The 22,329-nt window shown below is 44.1% G+C and overlaps 2 protein-coding genes across 3 annotated transcripts in view; both read right to left on the bottom strand.

Moving 5' to 3' along the window:
* The window catches only part of LOC139541669 (ras-related protein Rab-6B), a 146,543-nt gene extending 140,633 nt beyond the window's left edge, over positions 1-5,910 (bottom strand). For both annotated transcript variants that reach the window (XR_011668387.1, XM_071346586.1), the window contains exon 1: positions 5,674-5,910. Coding sequence is in view for 1 of the 2 variants with exons in the window: in XM_071346586.1 (XP_071202687.1) it covers positions 5,674-5,743 (70 nt within the window). In the remaining variant the exon portion in view is untranslated. The remainder of the gene's footprint in view (positions 1-5,673) is intronic.
* Positions 5,911-8,516: 2,606 nt separating this feature from the next.
* The window catches only part of LOC139541668 (solute carrier organic anion transporter family member 2A1-like), a 61,336-nt gene continuing 47,523 nt past the window's right edge, over positions 8,517-22,329 (bottom strand). Inside the window, exons 9-14 of the mRNA XM_071346585.1 lie at positions 17,556-17,751; positions 15,105-15,252; positions 12,359-12,534; positions 11,140-11,204; positions 9,743-9,863; positions 8,517-9,385 (exon numbers count right to left, since the gene is read on the bottom strand). Of these exons, the coding sequence (XP_071202686.1) occupies positions 9,265-9,385; positions 9,743-9,863; positions 11,140-11,204; positions 12,359-12,534; positions 15,105-15,252; positions 17,556-17,751 (827 nt within the window). The 3' untranslated portion in view covers positions 8,517-9,264. The remainder of the gene's footprint in view (positions 9,386-9,742; positions 9,864-11,139; positions 11,205-12,358; positions 12,535-15,104; positions 15,253-17,555; positions 17,752-22,329) is intronic.

The raw sequence follows: 22,329 nt of genomic DNA, 5'->3' as shown, positions 1-22,329 counted from the left end.
GCAAGCTTTTTAAAAACCCTCCGCAGATTTCACCAGCCAGAGAAGTTAGAGCCAGATGCCATGCTTCGCCATCCTCCGCACAGCACCAGGACCTGGGTTCAAATACTATTTGAAATCTTTCAAATCCTTTCTGAATGACAAACGGGCGATGTTGGCACCTTTAAAACATGTTCATGGGTTCCATTGCAACAAGCACAGATACAGAATTTGTTTAATGATTTCCAATAGTATTTGAACCCAGGTCTGTACAACACAGCCCAGGCAGCAAGGTAGAGGAGAAGAGAAGACAGCTAACTAGTCAGCCAGGAGGAGAAGCTTCCTCTCTGACAACTCATTTAACATACTTCCTGCATGAAAAGGTGCTACCACCACCGCCCACTACCCACCTGCCACTGACGTTTCTTCATGTTCTTCTTCACCACCAGAACATCCAAGTTTGATTTCCCTCTTCAGATGTAGATAGATTATACATGCTGGCTGCATTACTCAATACGCTCAAAGTACGGCCACATTCTCAGGATTCAAACTCCTTGCGTAGAAAAATAACACAAATTACGGTAAAGTTTCAGATCAAAAGGTATACAGACGGAAAATATCTTTGAGATCGGATTTGTCTGTTTCTCCTTAGTGTGCACAGTCCCTCAGAGTAGGAGTACTGATCTAGGAACAGTTTTCCCTTTTAAATCATATTGAATAAGAGGGACCTGATCCTGGATTAGCACTCTTACTCTGAGACGCTTTATGGATGCACAGAGCCTCAGACCAAAGAGATTCTAAACCCAGAGGCGCAACATCGCAAGACTTCTGGGAACGCTTGAAAAAACAGACCAAGCAGACCAGGCCCGGGATATGGAGTTTGAGAAGTCAATGAGAGCGATGTACAAAATTATTCCTTAGTTGTTAATTTTCGCTAAATCTAAAGAAACAACCTAGATTTGATCCCAATGTCTTAAAGTAGTTGAACTTGTTATTACTCCAACCTCGTGAAAGTGACAAACTGACACGTTCTCACTTTTGTCAAAAACACCTTTATATATCGAAGGAGTGCCTTTTTGAATTCACGGCCTGCACATGCGCAGTTAGACGCCGATGACCTCTTCAGTTAGCCAACGTCACTAGGACATCGCCTACAAGCGTGACCGGGGATTTGTGGAGAAGCAGTTTCTACCTATTTTCATAGCGTACCTACTGTCTTTGCTCAGACCATTTAGGCCTCAACACTTCCTTCATCATCATGTCCACTGAGTTCTTCAGTCAGCTGGGTGGATGCATTAACCGTCCACTAAACCAAGTGGTATGTGCTGCCATGTTCTCCACAGCTTTTTGAGCCCCTGCGCTCACAACACTCCTGATATACTTTAGTCCTCTACGTTAATAAATGATGGTCGATCTGTCCTTTACATTAATAAATGATGGTCGATCTGTCCTTTACATTAATAAATGATGGTCGATCTGTACTTTAATAAATGATGGTCGATCTGTCCTTTACATTAATAAATTATGGTGTTGGTCGATCTGTCCTTTACATTAATAAATGATGGTCGATCTGTCCTTTACATTAATAAATGATGGTCGATCTGTCCTTTACATTAATAAATGATGGTCGATCTGTCCTTTACATTAATAAATGATGGTCGATCTGTACTTTACATTAATAAATGATGGTCGATCTGTCCTTTACATTAATAAATGATGGTCGATCTGTACTTTAATAAATGATGGTCGATCTGTACTTTACATTAATAAATGATGGTCGATCTGTACTTTACATTAATAAATGATGGTCGATCTGTACTTTAATAAATGATGGCGTTGGTCAATCTGTCCTTTACATTTATAAATGATGGTCAATCTGTCCTTTACATTAATAAATGATGGTCAATCTGTCCTTTACATTAATAAATGATGGTCGATCTGTCCTTTACATTAATAAATGATGGTCGATCTGTACTTTACATTAATAAATGATGGTCGATCTGTACTTTACATTAATAAATGATGGTCGATCTGTACTTTAATAAATGATGGTCGATCTGTACTTTACATTAATAAATGATGGTCGATCTGTCCTTTACATAAATAAATGATGGTCGATCTGTCCTTTACATTAATAAATGATGGTCGATCTGTACTTTACATTAATAAATGATGGTCGATCTGTACTTTACATTAATAAATGATGGTCGATCTGTCCTTTACATTAATAAATGATGGTCGATCTGTACTTTACATTAATAAATGATGGTCGATCTGTCCTTTACATTAATAAATGATGGTCGATCTGTACTTTACATTAATAAATGATGGTCGATCTGTACTTTACATTAATAAATGATGGTCGATCTGTCCTTTACATTAATAAATGATGGTCGATCTGTACTTTAATAAATGATGGTCGATCTGTACTTTACATTAATAAATGATGGTCGATCTGTACTTTACATTAATAAATGATGGTCGATCTGTACTTTAATAAATGATGGCGTTGGTCAATCTGTCCTTTACATTTATAAATGATGGTCAATCTGTCCTTTACATTAATAAATGATGGTCGATCTGTCCTTTACATTAATAAATGATGGTCGATCTGTACTTTACATTAATAAATGATGGTCGATCTGTACTTTACATTAATAAATGATGGTCGATCTGTACTTTAATAAATGATGGTCGATCTGTACTTTACATTAATAAATGATGGTCGATCTGTACTTTACATTAATAAATGATGGTCGATCTGTACTTTACATTAATAAATGATGGTCGATCTGTACTTTAATAAATGATGGTCGATCTGTACTTTACATTAATAAATGATGGTCGATCTGTACTTTACATTAATAAATGATTGTTGATCTGTCCTTCACATTAAAAAAAGATGTGGATAGACTAGGGCTGTGTTACTATGGGTAAAGGACTATAAAAGGCACCAGGACCCGTTTGGCAACATACCGTAGCTGTGTGTCTAAGAAACAGACTCCCTCCCCCATAGGGTCTGTGTTGCACTGGGCTGTGGCTCTGCACAACGTGATAACACAAGGCTCTTCCCCCATAGGGTCTGTGTTGCACTGGGCTGTGGCTCTGCACAACGTGATAACACAAGGCTCTTCCCCCAGACCGGCCCCAGTCAGGACCCCTTCCTCTCACCGCCACTGCAGGCTATATTTAACAAGAGTCTCCCAGTCAGGACCCCCTCGTCTCCCCAAGTTCAGCTCAGCAGCCTGGACACTTGAAATGGCCCTAAACTAGATACTGTCTGTCTGCTAGGAAGGAGACTGGATCCAAACTACACACTGTCTGTCTGCTAGGAAGGAGTCTGGATCCAAACGACACACTGTCTGTCTGCTAGGAAGGAACCTGGATACAAACTACACACTGTCTGTCTGCTAGGAAGGAGTCTGGATCCAAACTACACACTGTCTGTCTGCTAGGAAGGAGTCTGGATCCAAACGACACACTGTCTGTCTGCTAGGAAGGAACCTGGATACAAACTACACACTGTCTGTCTGCTAGGAAGGAGTCTGGATCCAAACGACACACTGTCTGTCTGCTAGGAAGGAGACTGGATCCAAACGACACACTGTCTGTCTGCTAGGAAGGAGACTGGATCCAAACGACACACTGTCTGTCTGCTAGGAAGGAACCTGGATCCAAACTAGACACTGTCTGTCTGCTAGGAAGGAGCCTGGATCCAAACTTGACACTGTCTGTCTGCTAGGAAGGAGACTGGCTCCAAACTGAATCTGCTCTATTTTACTATCGTTTACCTCATGATTTCGTCTGTTCTGTTCAACGGCATCATGAACTTTACCAATTACCAGGACATTTTGGCCCAAAAACAATAAAATGTGACTCCAAAATGACACTATACATGATTTACTATTAGTTTTTATTGGGCACATAATAATCTGAAACACAACCTAAACAAACCGCAAACGCATCAAACAAGTTTGTAGAGTCACAAGCTTGATGTAGTCATTGCATGCTATGAATATGGGACCAAATACTAAACTTTTGACTACTTAATTTATAATAATCTTTAAGGGTGTCAATCATTTTGACCCCTATCTTGTTGAGAAACAAAATCTCTTTCTCTGAGCGATTGTATTAGTATAAAACAATATAATTTCCCAAATTTTTCGAGCATACAATATAGCTCAGTATTTGAATAATGTATTATGTACAGTCATTACTTCTCATCTTTATCAAGGGGGTCAATCATTTCAGACCCCACTGAATCTTAACACATCTCTGTCTCTCTCCCTCCCTCCCTCCTTCCTTCCATCCCTCTCTCACTCACTCCCTCCCTCTCTCTCACTCCCTCCCTCCCCATCCCTCTCTCTCACTCCCTCACTCCCTCTCCATCTCTCTCTCACTCCCTCTCACTCCCTCCCTCTCTCACTCCCTCCTTCCATCCCTCTCTCACTCCCTCCCTCATCCCTCTCTCTCACTCCCTCCCTCCCCATCCCTCTCTCTCATTCCCTCACTCCCTCTCCATCCCTCTCTCTCACTCCCTCCCTCCCTCTCCATCAAACATTTCGCTACATTCGCAATAACATCTGCTAAACACGTGTATGTGACCAATAACATTTTATCTGATTTTGATTTGATCTCTTTCTCTATCTCCCTCCCTCTCTCCCTCTCTGAAAACAAACCTCTTGACTTCTCTACACACCCCATGAACCTACATGAAGAGATGTAACACGTCTCATAAAATGGTGTGGAGTAGTGGAGCCTTTAGGGACAAACTGAGCCAAGATAAGCCAGGGATGGTCATCAGTCTATCTATTCATAATAAACCTTCATTGGGATCAGATATTTTATACTAGACCACATTTTCCAGCCCAATCACTATGCAAATTACCAAATGACTTAGTCATCGTCTGGAGATAGAGAGAGAGAAAGAGAGAGAGAGAGAAAGAGAGAGAGAGGTAAAGAAAGGGAAAGAGAGAGAGAAAGAGAGGGAAAGAGAGAGAGAGAGAGAGAGAGAGAGAGAGAGAGAGAGAGAGAGAGAGAGAGAGAGAGAGAGAGAGAGAGAGAGAGAGAGAGAGAGAGAGAAAGAGAGAAAGAGAGAAAGAGCGAGACAGAGACAGAGACAGACTGCAACTACACAAGTTCTCCCACCGACAGACACTGGCAACCTGGGTGTGTCTCAGCCATACACAGAATAATTAATTAATTAAATTATCTCTTTTAAACCACAGCACTCGCATTTGAGACAATATCATCGCATAAACACCACCCATTTGAGATAACAATTGTAGCCTACATATCGGTGGCATGCTACAATTATATTTGCGTTATAAAATGTGAATTGTTGTGACACCGGACTGCAAAAAAATACATAATGTTTTGCCCCAGCGGTGCGTAAAGTATAATCAAACAATAAATAGGCCTAACAATTAAATGCATAGACGGGCATTATAAACACTTTATACTGGTTTTCGTCTGAACTATTTTCAACAGATAAAACATAAGAAAAACTTGCTTGACATTTTCCCATAGAGAATGTAGTATATTCTGTTACTAAGAGCAACATGTACAGCAAGCCTATAGATAAAGAGATCATTTAAACGTAACGTATAACAGTGAACACCAAGCAGGTGCATACAGACCGCTTAATGTCATCCCCAACCGGAATAGAACTTCTCCCGAAGATTCTGAATGACTTACCGCTTTGCTCCCCCAGAAAGACCAGTTTGAATTTTCTTAAGGGGTTCCCAAAGTCACTACCCACAGACATATTTTTGGGGCGAATTTCTAACAGAGTAGGAGAATTAAACGGTTGTTCCCCAGTGGTCCGGGGTTGTGGTGCTGATGATGGATGTGAAACTGAAAAGCAACGCCTCAACCCGTTCAATCTGCTCTCTCCGCGATGGAAGTGCTACTGACTGCCTCCTGTCCGTTTCAACCGCAATCTGCGCATGCGCGGTTTGCTCTCTCCTCGCTCTCTGTTTGTCTGCCGCCCCCTCCCTTTCTGCTCTGGCACATGACGTCATGCGAAACGGAAGTAAAGGGAAAGCGTTCCCCTACCCTTTTTTTTTGTTTTACTCTTGTGCGCTACATTTTAGATTAGTTAGGCCATAAAGCCTACTCAGTTTCAAACCTCATCCGTTACGTCTTGCTCCCTCTCTACTACTTGAGTGACCCATGATGATTACACAGACAGACAGACAGACAGACAGACAGACAGACAGACAGACAGACCCTTTTTCCCATTCTTAACTTTTCCAACACAATATAACAATTAGACAATATAAACAAACATTTTTATTATTTACAGAAGTTACAAGTATTTGTTGCTGCATATAAGGCAGGTCTAAGATGATCCATAATTAACCATATTGTATTGACATTCTATTTCAACAAGATAACAATTATTTAAACAGTGCAATTGATATTTGATGGCATAGCATATTATTGTGATTAAAGCTGATGAGATATTGGTCATATGATTATAAAATTACAATTCTGTGTAAAAAAAAACAACAAAAAAACATCTGAAACATAAAGTCAGTCTCTATAATGTCTCTGTGTTAAAGAGAAACTTAAATATTAAGCTAACTTTAACTTTGTTGTCTTCTGCAACTAGAACCCTGAATGAACAACATCCCTGGGATAACAGCAAGTATACAGTTTTCAATGTGCACCCAGAGACCACGTTCCATCCTTCAAATGATCGAAAATCACCCCCTTCCCCCTGTAGGGATACTGAACCCCCTTCCCCCGTGTAGGGATACTGAACCCCCTTCCCCCGTGTAGGGATACTGAACCCCCTTCCCCCTGTAGGGATACTGAACCCCCTTCCCCGTGTAGGGATACTGAACCCCCTTCCCCCGTGTAGGGATACTGAACCCCCTTCCCCCGTGTAGGGATACTGAACCCCCTTCCCCCTGTAGGGATACTGAACCCCCTTCCCCCTGTAGGGATACTGAACCCCCTTCCCCCTGTGGGGATACTGAACCCCCTTCCCCCGTGTAGGGATACTGAACCCCCTTCCCCCGTGTAGGGATACTGAACCCCCTTCCCCCGTGTAGGGATACTGAACCCCCTTCCCCCGTGTAGGGATACTGAACCCCCTTCCCCGTGTAGGGATACTGAACCCCCTTCCCCCGTGTAGGGATACTGAACCCCCTTCCCCCGTGTAGGGATACTGAACCCCCTTCCCCCTGTAGGGATACTGAACCCCCTTCCCCCTGTGGGGATACTGAACCCCCTTCCCCCTGTAGGGATACTGAACCCCCTTCCCCCTGTGGGGATACTGAACCCCCTTCCCCCTGTAGGGATACTGAACCCCCTTCCCCCGTGTAGGGATACTGAACCCCCTTCCCCCGTGTAGGGATACTGAACCCCCTTCCCCCTGTAGGGATACTGAACCCCCTTCCCCCGTGTAGGGATACTGAACCCCCTTCCCCCGTGTAGGGATACTGAACCCCCTTCCCCCTGTAGGGATACTGAACCCCCTTCCCCCTGTAGGGATACTGAACCCCCTTCCCCCTGTGGGGATACTGAACCCCCTTCCCCCTGTAGGGATACTGAACCCCCTTCCCCCTGTGGGGATACTGAACCCCCTTCCCCCGTGTAGGGATACTGAACCCCCTTCCCCTGTAGGGATACTGAACCCCCTTCACCCTGTGGGGATACTGAACCCCCTTCCCCCTGTGGGGATACTGAACCCCCTTCCCCGTGTAGGGATACTGAACCCCCTTCCCCCTGTGGGGATACTGAGCCCCCTTCCCCGTGTAGGGATACTGAACACCCTGTAGAGATACTGAACCCCCTTCCCCCTGTGGAGATACTGAACCCCCTTCCCCCTGTGGGGATATTGAACCCCCTTCCCCGTGTGGGGATACTGAACCCCCTTCCCCCTGTAGGGATACTGAACCCCCTTCCCCCTGTAGGGATACTGAACCCCCTTCCCCCTGTAGGGATACTGAACCCCCTTCCCCGTGTAGGGATACTGAACCACCCTTCCCCCTGTAGGGATACTGAACCCCCTTCCCCGTGTAGGGATACTGAACCCCCTTCCCCGTGTAGGGATACTGAACCCCCTTCCCCGTGTAGGGATACTGAACCCCCTTCCCCCTGTAGAGATACTGAACCCCCTCTACCCCTGTAGAGATACTGAACCCACTTCCCCCTGTAGAGATACTGAACCCCCTTCCCCCTGTAGGGATACTGAACCCCCTTCCCCGTGTGGGGATACTGAACCCCCTTCCCCCTGTAGGGATACTGAACCCCCTTCCCCCTGTAGGGATACTGAACCAACTTTCCCGTGTGGGATATTGAACCAACTTCCCCGTCTGGGGATATTGAACCAACTTCCCCGTGTAGGGATACTGAACCCCCTTCCCCCTGTAGGGATACTGAACCCCCTTCCCCGTGTAGGGATACTGAACCCCCTTCCCCCTGTAGAGATACTGAACCCCCTCTACCCCTGTAGAGATACTGAACCCACTTCCCCCTGTAGAGATACTGAACCCCCTTCCCCCTGTAGGGATACTGAACCCCCTTCCCCCTGTAGGGATACTGAACCCCCTTCCCCCTGTAGGGATACTGAACCAACTTTCCCGTGTGGGATATTGAACCAACTTCCCCGTGTGGGGATATTGAACCAACTTCCCCGTGTGGGGATATTGAACCAACTTCCCCGTGTGGGGATATTGAACCAACTTCCCCGTGTGGGGATATTGAACCAACTTCCCCGTGTGGGGATATTGAACCAACTTCCCCGTGTGGGGATATTGAACCAACTTCCCCGTGTGGGGATATTGAACCAACTTCCCCGTGTGGGGATATTGAACCAACTTCCCCGTGTGGGGATATTGAACCAACTTCCTCGTGTGGGGATCTTGAACCAACTTCCACGTGTGGGGATACTGTAGGAGTGTAGGATAGTCGAATGGGAGCTATAATGTCCTGCATGACGGTTATAGTATCCTTACCAGAGCTGGAGTGTCCTTCAGTGCTGAGGTTACTCCAACAGGAGGATCAGCTGGGTTTGAGAATACTTTAAGCAGACCGTTGAAACATTCTATGGTTGAAAGGCATAGTGGACTTTGCCCACTGGCAGTTGATAGGTTGAGTCTCTTCTCTCATGTGAGACAGGATAGGTGGATCAGGTGGGTAAAGGAGAGCACATTCAGACAGAACACCTCAGCAGACTGTTGAAAGGAACAGTATCTCAACCTGAGATAACTCTTTAAAGTGAGATGGGAGAGAGAGAACAGAGTGGGGAGCCAGGGAGGTCAGTTGTATCCCAGATCAGAGTGGTCCATCAGGCCTCTTCTCCAGGCTGTACTCCCTGGTCCTCAGGACCTTCCAGCCCACCACCCCAAGCAGGAAGATCCCCATCACCTTGAAGCCCACCTGTAGACCCAGGTACCTGCAGAGATACGATAAGGCAGGAGTGTTAGAGCTAGTTTAGCATGACTGTAAATATGACATCCCCACCTGCAGGCCCAGGTACCTGCAGGGAAATCAATCAACCAATCAGTCAACCAATCCAGTCAACCAACCAATCAATCAACCAATCAGTCAACCAACCAATCACCAATAAATCAATCAAGCAACCAATCACCAACCAATCAATCAACCAATCAGTCAACCAACCAATCACCAACCAATCAATCAACCAATCAGTCAACCAACCAATCACCAATAAATCAATACATTCATCAATTAGTCATTCTAACTTGTATAAATGAGGTGTGACACTAGTTGTATAAGACCCTTTTCTTACCTGTTCCTCAGGATGTCATTGTCATAGTAACCACAGCCCAGCCGGTTGTCACAGGCATGTTTCCACCAGATACAGGAGCTGTCGATGACAATGCCGAACAGGGCTGGGGCTGGTAACCAGGCTAGAATAGAGGAGGATCACACAATACATCACATTATATACAGGATCTGAGGATGGCCATGTTGAACAGGGCTGGGGCTGGTAACCAGGCTAGAATAGAGGAGGATCACACAATACATAATATTATATACAGGAGCTGAGGATGGTCATGTTGAACAGGGCTGGTAACCAGGCTATTTAATATTAGATTATATTATATACAGGAGCTGAGGATGGTCATGTTGAACAGGGCTGGTAACCAGGCTATTTAATATTATATTATATACAGGAGCTGAGGATGGTCATGTTGAACAGGGCTGGTAACCGGGCTATTTAATATTATATACAGGAGCTGAGGATGGTCATGTTGAACAGGGCTGGTAACCGGGCTATTTAATATTATATACAGGAGCTGGGGATGGTCATGTTGAACAGGGCTGGTAACCGGGCTATTTAATATTATATACAGGAGCTGAGGATGGTCATGTTGAACAGGGCTGGTAACCGGGCTATTTAATATTATATACAGGAGCTGAGGATGGTCATGTTGAACAGGGCTGGTAACCAGGCTATTTAATATTATATACAGGAGTTTAGTATGGTCATGTTGAACAGGGCTGGTAACCAGGCTATTTAATATTATATTATATTATATACAGGAGCTGAGGATGGTCATGTTGAACAGGGCTAGTAACCAGGCTATTTAATATTATATTATATTATATACAGGAGCTGAGGATGGTCATGTTGAACAGGGCTGGTAACCAGGCTATTTAATATTATATTATATTATATACAGGAGCTGAGGATGGTCATGTTGAACAGGGCTGGTAACCAGGCTATTTAATATTATATTATATACAGGAGCTGAGGATGGTCATGTTGAACAGGGCTGGTAACCAGGCTATTTAATATTATATACAGGAGCTGAGGATGGTCATGTTGAACAGGGCTAGTAACCAGGCTATTTAATATTATATACAGGAGCTGGGGATGGTCATGTTGAACAGGGCTGGTAACCAGGCTATTATAATACAATAATATGGACATTATCTTAGACATAACTCTAAACATTAACACTGTTCTTAGAAAATAACGGCATTTCAATATAGTTCACATCAGTTGTCATCCACTAGAGGGCACTGTAACACTACATTGACGGATGATAAAGCCGGGTCATATCCTAGAAGACGGGTCATATCCTGGAGCGGTGGATTTGATATATCATTATATTCCATTGTGTGTTGTTTTAGCAACATCTGTCTTTATAAAGAAGACATCTAAAAGAGGACACTCACCAAGCACTCTCATGAGCAGAAACTGGACTCCTATGGCAAAGGATTTGTCTTCATGGGGAACAGTTCTGAAACAATTCAAGCAAAGAAAGATAGATTACATAAAAAAAAAAAAAAAAAGAATTATAATGTTTTAGCTTAAATATGTTAAATATGTTAAACATGTTCATTGTTTTCTTCTCTATGGTCTTTGTGCTACTTATGAGGAGTATTCCACATCAAATCAAATTATAATGAACAATTAAATGAAATTACACTTTATCCAGCCATTATTTAGCTGAGGACCATCATATATTCAGTACCAGTCAAAAGTTTGGACACACCTACTCATTCAAGGGTTTTTCTTAATTTTTTACTATTTTCTACATTGTAGAATAATAGTGAAGACATCAACACTATGAAATAACACATATGGAATCAGATAGATTCAGAGAGAGAGAGGTTACCTGAGGACCATCATATAGATGGGGTTGTGTGTCAGAGAGAGAGAGGTTACCTGAGGACCATCATATAGATGGGGTTGTGTGTTAGGGAGAGAGAGGTTACCTGAGGACCATCATATAGATGGGGTTGTGTGTTAGAGAGAGAGAGGTTACCTGAGGACCATCATATAGATGGGGTTGTGTGTTAGAGAGAGAGGTTACCTGAGGACCATCATATAGATGGGGCTGTGTGTTAGAGAGAGAGAGGTTACCTGAGGACCATCATATAGATGGGGTTGTGTGTTAGAGAGAGAGAGGTTACCTGAGGACCATCATATAGATGGGGTTGTGTGTCAGAGAGAGAGAGGTTACCTGAGGACCATCATATAGATGGGGTTGTGTGTTAGAGAGAGAGAGGTTACCTGAGGACCATCATATAGATGGGGTTGTGTGTTAGAGAGAGAGAGGTTACCTGAGGACCATCATATAGATGGGGTTGTGTGTCAGAGAGAGAGAGGTTACCTGAGGACCATCATATAGATGGGGTTGTGTGTTAGAGAGAGAGAGGTTACCTGAGGACCATCATATAGATGGGGTTGTGTGTTAGAGAGAGGTTACCTGAGGACCATCATATAGATGGGGTTGTGTGTTAGAGAGGTTACCTGAGGACCATCATATAGATGGGGTTGTGTGTTAGAGAGGTTACCTGAGGACCATCATATAGATGGGGTTGTGTGTTAGAGAGGTTACCTGAGGACCATCATATAGATGGGGTTGTGTGTTAGAGAGAGAGAGGTTACCTGAGGACCATCATATAGATGGGGTTGTGTGTTAGAGAGGCGATCAACCCGGCCAGAGAGATGAGGAACATGACAGGAAGCAGGAAGTGAGGACATTGGTTGGGGCATGGTCCGGGGCGGGCAGTACCCCCACCACTACCCTGGCTGTCAGCTGTACAGACACAGTCTGTGTACTCCTACAGCAGAAGAAGAACACAGGAGACACCAGTGTCAATATATAAAAGATAGACAACATATACAGTATGCCATACATTTCTCAGATTCAAGAAGCAAATTGTACAAAATGACTTGTTTTCAATTAAGACAACGGCTAAATTGTGAACGATCGATACCCTGTACTAATTTCAAAGTTCTGTAATTAACGTTAACTACAGTTAACTCTTGGTCTGAATTGAAGACTAACTAATTTCAACTAGTCAACATAATGGCCATGCATTGACTATTGTATATACACTAAGTCAATTTAACTATGAGCCTTGCAACAGTCCTTTTACTTGTGGATTACTCTACTACTGCAACATCTACACGTGGTTTATCTCCACTTAAAACACTTCCTGTGTCCCAGGGCTGATTACAGACGGATCGGACCGGGCCATTGATTGTTAACCATCCGTATCGTGTAGCTGCACTGTAGGTAGAGAGACTGTAGCACAGTCAGACACATAGCGATATGTCTGGCTGGCTGCCTTGCTGACCAAAGACTCCTAGACTGGGTTTAATCAGTTTAACCCGTTGAAGATTTAGACCTTACAGATGTAGGATCTTAATTTGACCCGTTTCTTACAGTAGGAACATACCAGGACATGGCCCTGCAGTAACAGGAAATGTGAACTATTTTGTGGATTATAATTAATGGACATTTTTGTAAGGGGGTTGATACATTTTTTGGTTAGGGCAAATCAAGTCTGACATTTATAAGTGGAAACTTTAGAAGCTTTTTTAAACCTTGAATACACTACAATCGGTAGTGAAAAAAGTATCCAATTGTCATACTTGAGTAAAAGTAAAGATACCTTAATAGAAAATGACTCAAGTGAAAGTGAAAGTCACCCAGTAAAATACTACTTGAGTAAAAGTCTAAAAGTATTTGGTTTTTAATATACTTAAGTATCAAAAGTAAAAGTATAAATCATTTAAAATTCCTTATATTAAGCAATAAAGATGGCACCATTTCTTGTTTTCTTAATTTACGGATAGGCAGGGGCATACTTCAACACTAATTTAGACATAATTAACAAACAAAGTATGTTTTTAGTGAGTCCACCAGATTAGAGGCAGTAGGGATGACCAGGGATGTTCTCTGTTTAGTGAGTCCACCAGATCAGAGGCAGTAGGGATGACCAGGGATGTTCTCTGTTTAGTGAGTCCTCCAGATCAGAGGCAGTAGGGATGACCAGGGATGTTCTCTGTTTAGTGAGTCCTCCAGATCAGAGGCAGTAGGGACGACCAGGGATGTTCTCTGTTTAGTGAGTCCACCAGATCAGAGGCAGTAGGGACGACCAGGGATGTTCTCTGTTTAGTGAGTCCACCAGATCAGAGGCAGTAGGGATGACCAGGGATGTTCTCTGTTTAGTGAGTCCACCAGATCAGAGGCAGTAGGGATGACCAGGGATGTTCTCTGTTTAGTGAGTCCTCCAGATCAGAGGCAGTAGGGATGACCAGGGATGTTCTCTGTTTAGTGAGTCCACCAGATCAGAGGCAGTAGGGATGACCAGGGGTGTTCTCTGTTTAGTGAGTCCACCAGATCAGAGGCAGTAGGGATGACCAGGGATGTTCTCTGTTTAGTGAGTCCACCAGATCAGAGGCAGTAGGGATGACCAGGGATGTTCTCTGTTTAGTGAGTCCACCAGATCAGAGGCAGTAGGGATGACCAGGGATGTTCTCTGTTTAGTGAGTCCTCCAGATCAGAGGCAGTAGGGATGACCAGGGGTGTTCTCTGTTTAGTGAGTCCTCCAGATCAGAGGCAGTAGGGATGACCAGGGATGTTCTCTGTTTAGTGAGTCCTCCAGATCAGAGGCAGTAGGGATGACCAGGGATGTTCTCTGTTTAGTGAGTCCTCCAGATCAGAGGCAGTGGGGATGACCAGGGATGTTCTCTGTTTAGTGAGTCCTCCAGATCAGAGGCAGTAGGGATGACCAGGGATGTTCTCTGTTTAGTGAGTCCACCAGATCAGAGACCTACGGGATGACCAGGGATGTTCTCTGTTTAGTGAGTCCACCAGATCAGAGGCAGTAGGGATGACCTGGGATGTTCTCTGTTTAGTGAGTCTGCCAGATCAGAGGCAGTAGGGATGACCAGGGATGTTCTCTGTTTAGTGAGTCCTCCAGATCAGAGGCAGTAGGGATGACCAGGGATGTTCTCTGGATAAGTGTGTTAATTAGACCTTATTCCTGTCCTGCTAAGCACTCAAAATGTAACGAGTACGTTTGGGTGTCAGGGAAAATGTATGGAGTAAAAAGTACATTATTTTCTTTAGGAATGTAGTGAAGTTAAAGTTGTCAAAAATATAAATAGTAAAGTACAGATACCCCCAAAAATGACTTAAGTAGTACTTTACACTACAAGTTTGCATTTCCTGCTGTACAGGACATTTACTGGGTGATCAAATTAAGATCCTACATCTGTAACATTACCATTGGTTCAGTTATGCCATATTACTTCCCTAACTTAATTTTGACTTATCTTTCTGCAATCAAAGCAGATGAATGCGCACTCATCAGAAGCCTGAGATTAAATGGCCACCTACCAGAACCCTGAATTTGTTCTTGGAGTCTTTGGTGTACTCTTTGCAGCCTGCGTGGCAGGGAGACAGGTACTCGATGTTGTCAGATCCACACACTGGATTAAAGGCGTTAGCAGGACAGGAGCAGTTGGAATAACAGGTTGCCAGAGACCTGTGGGAGGGGAGAAGATGTTTAGAGAATGGGTTAGGGTGTCACAATAGAGTTATACCATTTTTCCACATTATTGTGCTGAGCTGGCTCAGATATTGTCTTTTCATGTTGACCTTTCCAGCACGGTTTCAGCAACTATGGTGGATGCCTAACGAATTGCAAAAATCGCTGAAGTTGGAGACTTTTATTTCCCTCACCAACTTTAAACATCTGCTATCTGAGCAGCTAACCGATCGCTGCAGCTGTACATAGTCCATCTGTAAACAGCCCACCCAATTTACCTACATCATCCCCTTACTGTTTTTACTTATTTACTTTTCTGCTCTTTTGCACACCAGTATCTCTACTTGCACATGATCATCTGATGATTTATCACTCCAGTGTTAATCTGCTAAATTGTAATTATTCGCTCCTATGGCCTATTTATTGCCTACCTCATGCCTTTTGCACACAATGTATATAGACAAAAACTACTGTGTTATTGACTTGTTTATTGTTTACTCCATGTGCAACTCTGTATGGTTGTCTGTTCACACTGCTTTGCTTTATCTTGGCCAGGTCGCAGTTGTAAATGAGAACTTGTTCTCAACTAGCCTACCTGGTTAAATAAAGGTGAAATAAAAAAATATAAAAAAAATGCCTAAGCAGGCCAGATGAGTACAGGGCTAGCTAGGCTTGGCTCAGCTCAGCTCAGTAGTGTGAAAAGGGCATTTCCACGTTTAAATAAGGGTTATGGGATCACAGCAGAGTTCTGGGTGAGTTAAGTTCATCAGTAGAGTTCTGGGTGAGTTAAGTTCATCAGTAGAGTTCTGGGTGAGTTAAGTTCATCAGCAGAGTTCTGGGTGAGTTAAGCTCATCAGTAGAGTTCTGGGTGAGTTAAGTTCATCAGTAGAGCTCTGGGTGAGTTAAGCTCATCAGTAGAGTTCTGGGTGAGTTAAGTTCATCAGTAGAGTTCTGGGTGAGTTAAGTTCATCAGCAGAGTTCTGGGTGAGTTAAGTTCATCAGTAGAGTTCTGGGTGAGTTAAGCTCATCAGTAGAGTTCTGGGTGAGTTAAGTTCATCAGTAGAGCTCAGTGCCAAACCACATAACAGAAGACAACCGAGATATGGGGTTATGGGGTTATGGGGTAAAGACCAGAGTTCCTGTTATTGTTATATGTTGTTCATTAGCCTCTGTTTGGTGTTGTACTTTAGTAACAACATCCCTAGTTGTTTGGGTTCACCAGTGGCACAGCGCCAAACAGTAGCCTTTGTCTTAGTGTCCACAAGTGGCTAGTTAATTAACGTTGTCTTCTACAAAGGCTCCGTATGTTCGCTTGTGTAATATCAAAAGGTAAGCTAAATTAAGTTCAATGTCCTCAAGACCTGACAATACTGTAACTGATGGGCTTGTGCAAGTGTTTCACCAGACTCTTTTTTTGTACAATGAATTAAAATGCTTCTGTCCTCTAGTCCTCATGACCTCCCTAGAACTCTGTGAATTAAAAACCTACAAAATATCAACTGTCAAACTACAGAGACAGTAACACTGCATCTCCAAAATGACAAACTACAAACAACATCAACAACAGCCAAATCAGTCAAGACATGGCCCAATCAGCCAGGACATGGCCCAATCAGCCAAGACAGGGCCCAATCAGCCAAGACAGGGCCCAATCAGCCAAGACAGGGCCCAATCAGCCAGGACATGGCCCAATCAGCCAGGGCAGGGCAAAATTAACCAGGACATGGCCCAATCAACCAGGACATGGCCCAATCAACCAGGACATGGCCCAATCAACCAGGACATGGCCCAATCAACCAGGACATGGCCCAATCAGCCAGGACATGGCCCAATCAACCAGGACATGGCCCAATCAGCCAGGACATGGCCCAATCAACCAGGACATGGCCCAATCAACCAGGACATGGCCCAATCAACCAGGACATGGCCCAATCAACCAGGACATGGCCCAATCAACCAGGACATGGCCCAATCAGCCAGGACATGGCCCAATCAACCAGGAAATGGCCCAATCAGCCAGGACATGGCCCAATCAACCAGGACATGTCCCAATCAGCCAGGACATGGCCCAATCAGCCAGGACATGGCCCAATCAACCAGGACATGGCCCAATCAACCAGGACATGGCCCAATCAACCAGGACATGGCCCAATCAGCCAGGACATGTACCAAACAGCCAGGACATGTCCCAATCAGCCAGGACATGGCCCAATCAGTCAGGACAAGGCCCAATCAGTCAGGACAAGGCCCTCCAAATATGTAACTGTTTGGCAAAGATGCAGATCCCTTCTCTGACTCACCCCTGGGGTGTGAAGTTGACCTCCGCCACCCTCTGTGTGGGACAGCCCATGAAGAAGAGAGGGATGATGAGGAGGACAGAGATGGTGAGCATGGCGACAGAGAAACGAGGGATGGTCTTCAGAGAGAGACCTGTCCTCTTCATGATGACTCCACCCACCAGCATCCCCACGGCAACGGACGGAAGGTTCACCGCACCTGAGGGAGAAGACAAGATTTTGAGAGCAGAACAGATTTAAATACTTTCTCCACAGTATGTAACTGTATACTGTTTCTTTGTATCTGTGTGGTGTATCGATCTCTACATACAGAACTACAAAGACAGAGATAGTATGAAAGAGTACTTAGAGAACTCACTTCACTAAAAGATAAGATCAACTTTATTGTCTCAGGCATACAAACGCTAGCCTGGTTGCCAGTCTCTGTTCAGCTTTTACATTGTACACTGGTACCCAGAGCAGAGCCGCAGGAAAACGTGTAGCGAGACAGCATTTGCCCCAGTACTTTTCAATCTGGTATGGCGCCGCCATACCATTTTCAAAAGCAGCAGCACCAAACGCGTTTCACCAGACATTTATTAGTTCACGTCATAGAAAATAAAACGTAGGAAAAAAAACTGCAATGGAAAAGAAAGCAGTCGTTTCTCACTGAACAAGTTGACGTAGTACTACCCCAAATTTCAGCCCATTTTGTTTTGTCTAGTGAATACAACCTGGGATTTCACACGGTAACCCCCCCCCCCCCCCCACGCTCGCTGTGATAGGTGGGTTAACTTGTCAACCGCGCCTCTCAACAACTATTTTTGGTTGCACCTGCACCTCGTTGTTTGACTCCTGCCTGCCTTCCTCATGAGAGCGAACACCATTTTTTATGGAAAACAAGGTAGCTACAGTCTCTTCACATTCACACCCATTTACTTTTTACACATTTTGCTGTGTTACCGACTGAAAGGTAGATTCGTTTGTCATTGGCCTACACACAATACCCCATCAATTCAAAGTGTACAGTGCCTTGCTAAAGTATTCATCCCACTTGGTGTTTTTCCTTTTGTTCCATTACAATCTGTAATTTAAATTGATTTGTATTTGTATTTCATGTAATGAACATACACAAAATTGTCCCAATTGGTGAAGTGAAATGAAGAAAAAAAAAAATAATAATAATAATTTAATAAGTGGAGCGTGCAATTCACCCCCTTTGCTATGAAGTCCCTAAATAAGATCTGATGCAACCAATTACCTTCAGAAGTCACATAATTAGTTAAATAAAGTCCACCTGTGCGCAATCTAAGTGTCACATCTCAGTATATATACACCTGTTCTGAAAGGCCCCAGAGTCTGCAACACCACAAAGCAAGGGGCAACACCAAGCAAGCGGCACCATGAAGACCAAGGAGCTCTCCAAACAGGTCAGGGACAAAGTTGTGGAGAAGTACAGATCAGGGTTGGGTTATAAAAAATATCAGAATCTTTGAACATCCCACAGAGCACCATTAAATACATTATTAAAAAATGGAAAGAATATGGCACCACAACAGACCTGGCAAGAGAGGGCCGCCCACCAAAACTCACGGACCAGGCAAGGAGGGCATTAATCAGAGAGGCAACAAGGAGACCAAAGATAACCCTGAAGGAGCTGCAAAGCTCCACAGTGGAGATTGGAGTATCTGTCAATAGGACCACTTTAAGCCGTACACTCCACAGAGCTGGGCTTTATGGAAGAGTGGCCAGAAAAAAGCCATTGCTTAAAGAAAAAAATAAGCAAACACGTTTGGTGTACGCCAAAAGGCATGTGAGAGACTCCCCAAACATATGGAAGAAGGTACTCTGGTCAGATGAGGCTAAAATTGAGCGTTTTGGCCATCAAGGAAAACGCAATGTCTGGCGCAAACCCAACACCCTTCATCACCCCGAGAAAATCATCCCCACAGCATGAGGCTGCCACCACCATGCTTCACTGTGGGGATGTTTTTCATCGACAGGGACTGGGAAACTGGTCAGAATTTGAAGGAAGGATAATTGGCGCTAAGTACAGGGATATTTTTTGGGGGAAATCTGTTTCAGTCTTCCAGAGATTTGAGACTGGGACAGAGGTCCCTAAGCATACTGCTAAAGCAGTAAGGGGAAACATTTAAATGCCTTGGGATGGCCTAGTCAAAGCTCAGAACTCAATCCAATTGAGAATCTGTGGTATGACTTAAAGATTGCTGTACACCAGCGGAACCCATCGATCTTGAAGGAGCTGGAGCAGTTTTGCCTTGAAGAATGGGCAAAAATCCCAGTGGCTAGATGTGCCAAGCTTATAGAGACATACCCCAAGAGACTTGCAGCTGTAATTGCTGCAAAAGGTGGCTCTACAAAGTATTGACTTTTGGGGGGGTGATTAGTTATGCAGGCTCAAGTTTTCCGATTTTTTGTTTGTTTCACAATTTCACAATTGTTTCATACTTCAAAATGGTAGGCATGTTATGTAAATCAAATTATACAAACCCCCCCAAAATCTATTTTAATTGCAGGTTGTAAAGCAACAAAATAGGAAAAATGCCAAGGTGGGTGAATACTTTCGCAAGCCATGGTAATCATGTTTTCAAAATGAAAAGCTGAAATGTCTTGAGTCAATAAATATTCAACCCCTTTGTTATGGCAAGCCCAAATCATTTCAGGAGTAAAAATGGACTCACTCTGTGTGCAATAATAGTGTTAAACAGGATTTTTGAACGACTGCCTCATCTTTGTACCCCAACACATACAATTATCTGTAAGGTCCCTCAGTCGAGCAGTAACTTTCAAACACAGCTGTAACTCAACAAAATGTGGAATACGTCATGGGGTATGAATACTTTCTGAAGGCACTGTATGTGTTAATAAAAGCAGTTTAAGTCGTCCTCTATGATCCGATCTATAGCTAGCTCACAAAACTACTAACATTAGCTTTAGTAGCGTAGCTAGATAGCTGGCTGGCTGACATTAGCTGGCTAGATTGCTGGAATCATGTAGCCAGCAGCTAACGTTAATAACGTGGACTCAACTGAATAAATGTGTTTGGCTAAAGGCTAAAGGATAAAGGCTAAAGGATAAAGGCTAAAGGATAAAGGCTAAAGGATAAAGGCTAAAGGATAAAGGCTAAAGGCTAAAGAATATGAAATGATCTGCTGCTTCTACCCATACAGTTCCTGGAAAGGTCAGTCAGTTTGTTAGTCCAGTTATGTTGCCATATTATTTCCACCGCTGGTGATTATTCACAAATGTTTGTGGTAAGATTCTACAACTTCCGCCACAGAGCGGTCGACACAGACACTGTGAACACACGTGGTAGTTTGATCCAGGGTTTGATCCACCTTAGGCCAGGAGTATTTTAATTTAGCTGGGAAGCAATGAGGAGATTCAAGATGCCCCCCCCCCCATGTCAATTCCATTGTTTTGGTCGAGTTTCGATTGACCTCTTTACCGCATCTATAGTTTATCAATAAAGATACAGACATACTAGCTCCTCTGTTCAACATAGTGTGTGTGTGTGTACGCAGGCCTGCATAGGACAAAGCAGCTAACGAGGTTCTGCTCTGTCAGCTGTCATAGGCAGCCTTGCTGTCTGGAGAAGAGGGTGCTTGCTGTCTGGAGAAGAGCTGTCTGCTGTCTGGAGAAGAGCTGTCTGGAGAAGAGCTGTCTGCTGTCTGGAGAAGAGCTGTCTGGAGAAGAGCTGTCTGGAGAAGAGCTGTCTGGAGAAGAGCTGTCTGGAGAAGAGCTGTCTGGAGAAGAGCTGTATGCTTTCTGGAGAAGAGGGTGCTTTCTGTCTGGAGAAGAGGGTGCTTTCTGTCTGGAGAAGAGGGTGCTTTCTGTCTGGAGAAGAGGGTGCTTTTATGTTTCCATGTGTGAATCCTTCTCAACAGTGGTGTGATTTTATGGATTCACATAAAGTATTTAAAATGTGTGTGTGTGTGTGTGTGTGTGTGTGTGTGTGTGTGTGTGTGTGTCTCTGTTTGTCTCTGTTTGTCTGTGTGTCTCTGTTTGTCTGTGTGTCTCTGTTTGTCTGTGTGTCTCTGTTTGTCTGTGTGTCTCTGTTTGTCTGTGTGTCTCTGTTTGTCTGTGTGTCTCTGTTTGTCTGTGTGTCTCTGTTTGTCTGTGTGTCTCTGTTTGTCTGTGTGTCTCTGTTTGTCTGTGTGTCTCTGTTTGTCTGTGTGTCTCTGTTTGTCTGTGTGTCTGTTTGTCTGTTTGTCTGTGTGTCTGTGTGTCTGTTTGTCTGTTTGTCTGTTTGTCTGTTTGTCTGTGTGGTGAGTATTTTGGGCTCCTGAGTGGCGCAGCGGTCTAAGACACTACAACTCAGTGCAAGAGGTGTCACTACAGACCCTGGTTTGAATCCAGGCTGCATCACATCCGGCTGTGATTGGGAGTCCCATAGGGCGGCGTACAATTGGCCCAGCGTCGCCCGGGTTTGGCTTGTCTGACTTGTCTAGTTTAATAAAGGTTAAATGTCGTGTGTGTTGTACTGACCTATGAGGAGACAGTAGTGTTCTGTACTGACCTATGAGGAGACAGTGGTGCTGTACTGACCTATGAGGAGACAGTGGTGCTGTACTGACCTATGAGGAGACAGTAGTGTTCTGTACTGACCTATGAGGAGACAGTAGTGTTCTGTACTGACCTATGAGGAGACAGTAGTGTTCTGTACTGACCTATGAGGAGACAGTGGTGCTGTACTGACCTATGAGGAGACAGTGGTGCTGTACTGACCTATGAGGAGACAGTGGTGCTGTACTGACCTATGAGGAGGCAGTGGTGC

This window comes from Salvelinus alpinus, chromosome 16, assembly GCF_045679555.1.
Source record: "Salvelinus alpinus chromosome 16, SLU_Salpinus.1, whole genome shotgun sequence".
NCBI lineage: Eukaryota > Metazoa > Chordata > Actinopteri > Salmoniformes > Salmonidae > Salvelinus > Salvelinus alpinus.
The sequence above is the reverse complement of the archived record's forward strand: the minus strand, read 5'-3'. Positions and strand labels throughout refer to the sequence as shown.